The following is an 8517-nucleotide window of genomic DNA, read 5'->3' on the forward strand; positions in this document are numbered from 1 at the left end:
AAGTGCTATTATACATATGTTTAATTAAAGAACATGAGTTCTAAATACAAGATATTAACTTAAGTTTAAATGGTAATCTATACTCAATATTATATCATTATAAAGAGGAAAGATTTGTTTGTTTGTTTGTATTGAATAGGCTCCGAAACAACTGAACCGATTTATAAAATTCTTTCACTATTTGGAAGCTATACTAATCCCGAGTGATATAGGCTATAATCTTTTTTGAAAAAAATTAGGGATCCTTAATAAAACTCCAATCATGTAACATGTAAAAAGTGTAAAAAAATTACCTAAAATATTCTTTACATCGCGTGTCCTGCGAGAACTATTGATGATAGAATACAATAATATACTACGACTTTGTAGAACACATTATTATGTACAAAATGTGTCGCGACAGCATAATATGTCTAACTATTATGGTTATGCCGCAATAAGTGTTCTTTTGTTTAAAAAAATAAAACAACGTCAAATATCGTTGAAGTTTTTGTTAAACACACGAGCGGAGCCGGAGCGGGCCGCTAGTATTTCATATTAGTCTAGATATTTTTCTAATTTAATAGTTTTTGTAACCCGCCAGCGAAAATGGGTCGGTCCACCGTAATAGCCCGTCCATTTAGCTCTAAGGCGAATTTCACCTTTCGGTATTTGAATAAGCTGCGGTCACTGACAAATGTTGATTAATTAAAGATGTCAATTGAAATGCGCTTAGCGATCAAAAAGCGCTCTCAAAGGAAATAGGGTTTTATTGATTAGCTCTATTTACCTAGGTCCTAATAAGCATTCGTCATATTGCAGCTCACAACGTTCCCCGTGGTAGTCTGGGACGCAATAGCACACTCGAATGCCATCTTCGACAACACACAATGCGTCATTGCTGCATGAATTTTCATCACAGAATTCTATTTGTACCTCGCAACTTTTTCCCGTGTATCCTGGGTGAGGTTAAAAATTCATTATCATAATATTAAACATTCTAAACTACTTAAGCAAAGTCTTCATATTAACAACATACTTTTGTTATTTTATTCGTAAAGTTTCTAGTAAATGTGAAAACGTACTGTATTCCGGAAACTTCGATGATTGCAATCGGTTCGACATGTCCATGGACATCACGACGTGAATTCCGTTATCTTGAGACATGAGGTCAAAGTATTATATTATATAGCTGTCCAACATCTAAAACCAGAATACATGACTGATAGAAATAGACGGGATCGTGCTACATACCCGTATGGGCCCATAATGTACCCTGCCTGTAAGATCACACAACTTAAAATGTATTATATTGTATTATAATATATAGATATTATAGGTATAATAAGTAATAGAAGATATTATTTCGTACCATAAGTACAAGCGCACATGTAGTCGTCATGAACATCAATACACACTCCGCCATTCTGACAAGGATTAGATTGGCATTCGTCGATTTGTTCATCACATTTAGCGCCCGCCCATCCTGTAATTCATTTCACGCACTTAAATCTTGCAGCAAATTCTTAGGAGTCTAGTGCTTTGGCATTAAATTTTCTACAGCTGCTATACTGTGCTACAATAGCGGCGTTACTACAATATACAATAGCAGCGAGTACTATTTAGGAATACGAAAATAAATTAGGCAACACGTGAAGAAGGCGTATGGCACATATTATTTATTGTCACATATCATGCAAATTGATGCAATAAAGTGTGAAAAACGAAAAAAGATTCCGTGAAAAGCGACGAACAACTAATTAAAGTGAACTTTAAGTGATTTTTAATTTTCGCTAATATTTCGACCGTCGATTTTTTTATTCAATAGATGCGCTTAGTCAGAAAAGCATTTTTTATTAATGAAATGTACATAATATATGTGTATTTTTTAATCAAGTCGATTTACCGGATGAGCATTTGCAATAGAATTTATAGCCGGGTCCCTCGATACACTCGGCGCCGTTGTAACAGCGGACTTCAGTGGAGTTGCACATGGCAACGTCCAGTTCACAGTGCTCCCCTGAGAATCCGGGCACGCATGAGCACATGTATCCGTTAGTTAGGTCGATGCACGTGCCATTGTTCAGGCAAGGATTTGATTCGCACTCGTTGACGTTGGTCTCACAATTGTCACCTGTGAATTTAAGGAATGGTTTATGTTTAATTTGCGCGATTGTATCGGCTTTACCTTTTTTTTTATTTACGTGTTTCTTCATTGCTCCTTGAAAATGGGAAGGTCGATGAAGACATTACTAGTGTTGCATGTATGGACTCCAATAGCTACATTGGCTGTAAACTCGTCTACAAATATACATATGACAGTTATCAGCATCGTCATCAACTAACAGATCTTCACTGCTGGACAAACTAATGGCCAATTCGATTTTCGACTGTTATATTATGGTCATATATTTCCTGATCATAAGAATATCGCAACAATATGATTAGTAAGAAACTAATTTAAATATAAATTAACTAATCACTAATGAACTAAAGTCGAAAACGTGCAGAATGTAATTAGAACCCTACCATACATTGTCTTTGTAATTAACTTAAATTTGTAATCGACTTATTTGATAGATCCTTTTAAGTTGAATGCTTCATTAAGCTAAGCCAAATTAAAGTTCGTTAACGTTTCGTCACCTCAGTTCAAATAGACAATAGCACACAAAACAAATTAATGTACAATAAAAAGGATGGAATATAGGATTTGCATCAAGAATACAGCCATTTTGAAACCAAGGACTGTGTATATCAATTGTTTTAAGCTTTCGCAGCTACCTGGCTACATTCTTATCACGATTGTTAGTTCTAATGAGATGCCCAACATTTTGACGTTGTTGTAAGCGCCATAATCATGGCTACACGTTCAGTTACAATGTTCATAATTTTTGTATCAATTCGAATATACACAAAAATATACAATCATTTTCGTTCTGAAAAGTGTGCGTATTCGAAACGTTGGTAATAATATAATGAATTATCATTTTTATTAAAAAACGCTATGTCAAACGTTAAATTAGTTTTAATTATGTTTACGACTCAAGAAAACCGAAAAAATTACTATTATACAATTCTGATACATAACATAAATTTTGAATTGGTTGAAATAAGAACTGGGAATACCTGTAGCTGCATTATCATCATCGTCAGAACACAGATTCGTAGTGCTGGACATAGGCCACCAAAGTGCATCATACGACCGGGCCAGCGATACGATTTTGTTAACCCTTTGACTGCCGTGTGGGTCACCAGTGCCCTACACGGCGCACTGAAGCAATTATGTCGATTTCTGTTACCAAGGCGCCTAGATTGCCTAACTTTGCCTTCTTTTGTTTGTGAATGTATGTTTTAGTCTTTAGGTCTCTTAGAAATAGATTCACTCTCAGTATCTTCAAATTCGTCTATCCCAAAGTCTACTGGATATTCCGGCGCCTTATTGCAAAGATCGAAGAGAGAAATCGACATAATTACTTCAGTACGCAACGTAGGGCACCTGTAACGTACATGGCATTCAAAAATTAAATATGTAACCTTCTGTTATGTGCTTACAGGAGCCCATAGATATCACGACATAAAAACCGCCCACCTAACCCGAGACGTAAGGTCCAAGCTTACATTTTTTTGTACAACAAACAGGTTTGAGCCGTAAAATTGTGGGACATAAGAATTTATAATCAGAGTTTCGATTGGTTATAGTGGTCTCATGAATAAAGGTGTAGTCTGGTGTTATCTGTTAGTAGGTTTATAAAGTTAACTAATGTTGTATACTAACATATAATAAATAAGGCGTCTTAAGACCCGTACGGATGGGTATCACCACCCTGCATATTTGTGCCTTGAAGCAGCAGTCCGTTTGAAGGGTGAGCGGCCGTTTTACTATAAAACGGAGACTTAGAACTCATGTCTCAAGGTGATCTCAATGAGTTACCGTAACCACATAACACTAGGCAGGCCGTGAGCTCGTCCACACATACAAATAATCAAAATAAAAACTCGCCAATAAATCCCTCAGGACAGGAGCAGTTGTATGAAGCCACGCCGTCAACACAGCTGCCTCCATTCAAACAGGGGCTCGACCAGCATTCGTCCCAATTGGTTTGACATTGCACGCCAGTGTAACCATCAACGCAGTAACAAGAGTATGTACTGAAAAATTACATATTTTTATTAGATCGGTATATAATAGGTAGAGAAAAAAAAATCGAATTTTTGAAGAAAATTCACAGCATTTATTAATATAGTTTATTTACATTTAACTAAAGTATGTAGGTACCATTTTGTTCGATAACTTTTTGCCATCTTGTAGGTAGGGACATAATCCCATTGCTATAGAAATTTTGGGGCTTCTGATCAAAATACCGCGACAATTGGTTTTGACAGTCCTCTCGTGATGTTGACCTGACACTGCCTAAAGAATTCCGAAGAGACCGAAACATGTAGAAATCTGAAGGTGCAAGGTCAGGACTATACGGCGGATACATCATCATGTATCATGATGAAAAACCACACCCCTTCTGTCGATTAATTCCGGCCGCTTTCTCTCAACTTTTTGCTTTAATCTCATCAGTTGTTTGCAGTAGAGTTCAGAATCGATGGTCCTGCCTGGTAACAGCTCATAATGAATAATGCCCTTCCAATCCCACCACACCCACAGCATCACCTTGTTGCGAGTTAACCCGGGTTTCGCCAGTCTGTGAAACCGGACCGGCCTTTGACCACGACCTTATTCGAACGTTCTTGTCGTACGTGATCCACTTTTCATCACCAGTTATCAGCTTCTTCAAAAATGGTTCGGTTTCATTACGTCATAATAAAGAATCACAAATGAGTACACGGTTCATTAGGTTTCTCTCAGTGAGCTCGTGAGGTACTCAAATATCGAGCTTTTTTGTGTACACAGTTTTTTTTAAATGCGCCGAAACTGTTTTGTGGTCAATTCCCAGTTCTTCAGCTACGTCGTAACTACTGATATGCCGATCTTGCCCCATTTTGAAATGGCATCCATTTTATCCGTACTAGGGCGATCAGAGCGACGTGCATCTTTGACATCAAATTTTCCGGATTGAAAACGCTTAAACCAAATATGTGCTACTCTCACACACACTAGGTCCATAAACATCGCAATTTTTTTTCACGGCTTGCGTTGTATTTTTACCTTTTTTGTAGTAAAATTTTAAAATGTATCGAATTTCTTCATTAGTTTCACTCATATTGACAGTACGAAAAATAAATAAAAATCACATATTTTCCTAATTTGAATTTGGAATTATCTTCTTTAAAATTTAAACTTTTAATGATACCAAAACCAGCCAGATACAAATTACAAGATTTTTTTTACAAAAAAAGAGATTTTATTACAAGCCTATACATACTATAATTAAATGTGAAAATACTATTTCCCCAACCTATTATTATTATGGGTGTTCGTATAAATCGAAATCTTTAAACGTGTTTTTCACAGACTTCAAAACGTCACATTGCCTTGAAAATTTGCACACGCATCAAATACATACCGATGACACTACAATAATTGTATATCTTCGCTCTCATGTATCCAGTATACCAGTATCAACGAGATTTAAAAAAGAACGGTTAGTAATTTATTACTTCGAAAGTTAGTTCGGTATGCTATTTAAGCGTTTTTTTGTTCTTTTTAAACTACATATATTCATTTAAGTATAAGTGGTTTTTTACCCCAAAGCTAAACACCGAAGAATAATTCAACACAAGCGGTGAATAGTTAAAGAACATACAGTGCAGTCCATTTTCTCTATTTCCCTAGTTCTTTCTCTCTCGAGTCCTAAGGAAAATCGGTTGATAAATAAAAATCTCTTTCCGTTTATCAAGTGATTTTTCTTGTTTGTTTTTAAGTAGCTTTTGAATTTGAACGTTAAGAATTATAAACTTTTTTAATTGACGTTATCGAATCCCAGAGGAGTCAAAGTATTTTTGTTAGGAAGAAAAGATTACTGGTGGCCCCAAGGTCTTTCCGGTTTCACCAGAATAGGTGGATGAGCACGGGCTCAGTCAGGAGGGGTAGCATTTGCTAACAGCTGTCCGAGCGCCTCCGAAGGAGACCTATTAGCTCAAGGGTAGCTGCTTCGCGAATACATCTACTACAAGATCGGAATCGCGACCCACTGAGTAACGTCAAAATGTGAACACCACCACCCACCACGAGACATGAGGTCTAAATCACAATTGTAAATATAGTAAGTAATTTTAAGTATAACGGCTATCACACCGTTCAAATCGGGACCCATATTTGCTTCGTGACATTTATTTGGTTTGGGTTTTTATTACACAATGTTATTCCTTCATCGTGGAAGCCATTTGAGAACTTGTGTTAAGTACGTATTTTATTACAAAAACTGGTATCTGCTTGCGGGATTTGTACCTCGGCACAATCGATCGATACGTGCACGTCGCGCCGTGTGGCTCCTTAGACCTCGACGCCTCAAAATTAAAATAGATACTATGCTTTTAGTGTCGAGTGTTTCCTGAGCCGTACCCCTGATATCCGAACACAGCTCATGTGAATCCTGCTATATATATCTGGTTTGGAGATACGAAGCTATAAACACTTTGGTAAGGGTAACCGCTGCCCAAGAAGTTCATTATCCTTGCTCGGCATCACACTCGTAAAGTATGTGATGTGTAGTTTCCACACCCTCCTTGAATAATTTATATGTTGCGTCGTCACCCAAGCTCATCTTGTTTAGGTTCTTCCCAGTATCGAAATGTAGTACGAGTGCCCCAAATAAATATCTTAGGCTTCTACAAAGCTATGTGACTTTATCTGCATTAGCTTCACTAAGGAGCTCTTTTGAATGCCCTAACTCGTCTTGGTCTTGGAGTAGTTTTTCAGTGCATCATAGACCATCATCATGGGAATCCCTATGCAATATGAATCGGGTACTATCATTGCTTTATCAGAGCCCAGTTTTGGTAACTCAGCGGCCTTCTCATTTCTTTCGACACCAAAAGGTCCAGGTCCAAAATACCCGGATAAGATTGGCACCGTTGTGTCGCAGCTTATTAAGTATCCATAGCCACTCCATCGTTAGTTCGGAGTCTATTTCATTAGCGTCCAATGACTTGAGAGCAGCCTGACTTATTTACATAACTTTTTAGATTAGTATTTTTTATGTTTATGTATTCGAACGAAATAGAGCGAGCGGTTCCCTGTGATCCGTTTATAAAGAAGAGTATTAGTTTCCCTCCGAGATGCTATTATGTTATTTTTACCAATTTATTAAATGTGTCACCACAGAGTAAAGTTCACCTAGTAGTTTAATGGGAAGAAGAAACTTGCTGAAGAGCGACGTGAAATTGACAATGCAAGTTGAATAAAATAGTTAACACAGTATGAAACATGAGCAACTAAGACCACACTTCACGCTAAGTACAGATGATTTACGGAAAGTTATCCCAGTTACACCTTTAGCATTAAATGCCTCAGCTACAAGTGTGTTTACATTAAATTATTGTAAATTCTTTTGAAATGTTATCTATTGCATACACATTACATCTATGAAAATTATCTTTGAAAGATCTCCTTGAACCAATAGCATTAATTAATTATACGTGAATCAAGTAAAATCCTATTAACACATAAATTAATAGGTTAAAAGGGTAAAAGGGTAAATTAAAGGGTTAAAAAAAGAGAAAAATCTTAAACATATTATCTTAATAAAGAAACCTTTTTTATGAGCATTACCTGTTTACATCATCGATGCATATGCCGTGTAGGCAAGGGTTGCTAAGGCAGGAGAGGCCTGCGGATGCCATCCTGACCGCGGCTAGCCACCACACAGCACGCAAACAAGACTTTACTTTTTCATACATTTTAAATTTAATATTTAATCAAAAGACCGTATCATTCACATTTTATTTAATAATAAAGAAATTAAATAATTAATTTCAAACCACAAGAGATCAATACGAATTTCGATTACATTCGATTTTGAGATGTAGAACTGACACGAATTAATATAAAACTTTAAATAACACACTTAATTTTAACGTAACACGATCCTTGAATAGTTGTTAAACATAAATCGAACTACGCACAAAGGATAGGTGGCCGCCAGTGCTCAGTGGAACGAAAAACTGGGTCTCATAAGTGAGGCGTGGTATACCACCGTCCGTCGTCATGACAACTCAACTAATCACACACTACATCACAATGTGGTACACGCGTTATTGATATAATTCGTATAACAATCCATTAGTAAGGCTGGTTAAAGCTACCTCATTAAAATTTAAAACATAATAATAGTTGTTATACATGAGTAAATAAATCAACTACTCGAAAATTTCTAGGACGCGGTAAAACCAAAACAATTTCAAAGTTAGAATTGTCAATTTCAAATGACTTGTTAAGCCTATTGACTGTAAGCGTCATATTTAATTTTATTGGGAAGCTACATAAACCGTAGTTTCTTCGCCATTATTGTGAAAAGTAAAAAAATAAAAAAATATCTATTATAAAATTACGTCTCGTATGTATAAATTTAGGCGATTTAATTTCCT

At 36.4% G+C, this 8517-nt stretch overlaps 1 protein-coding gene across 1 annotated transcript in view; it reads right to left on the minus strand.

Annotated features, from left to right (window-relative positions):
- The window catches only part of eys (eyes shut), a 29041-nt gene extending 20716 nt beyond the window's left edge, over positions 1–8325 (minus strand). The window contains exons 1-5 of the mRNA XM_028178209.2: positions 7703–8325; positions 3980–4128; positions 1886–2113; positions 1352–1465; positions 770–938 (exon numbers count right to left, since the gene is read on the minus strand). Of these exons, the coding sequence (XP_028034010.2) occupies positions 770–938; positions 1352–1465; positions 1886–2113; positions 3980–4128; positions 7703–7830 (788 nt within the window). The 5' untranslated portion in view covers positions 7831–8325. The remainder of the gene's footprint in view (positions 1–769; positions 939–1351; positions 1466–1885; positions 2114–3979; positions 4129–7702) is intronic.
- Between the last annotated feature and the right edge of the window lie 192 nt (positions 8326–8517).

This window comes from Bombyx mandarina, chromosome 04, assembly GCF_030267445.1.
Source record: "Bombyx mandarina strain Sakado chromosome 04, ASM3026744v2".
In the NCBI taxonomy this organism is placed as follows: Eukaryota; Metazoa; Arthropoda; class Insecta; order Lepidoptera; family Bombycidae; genus Bombyx; species Bombyx mandarina.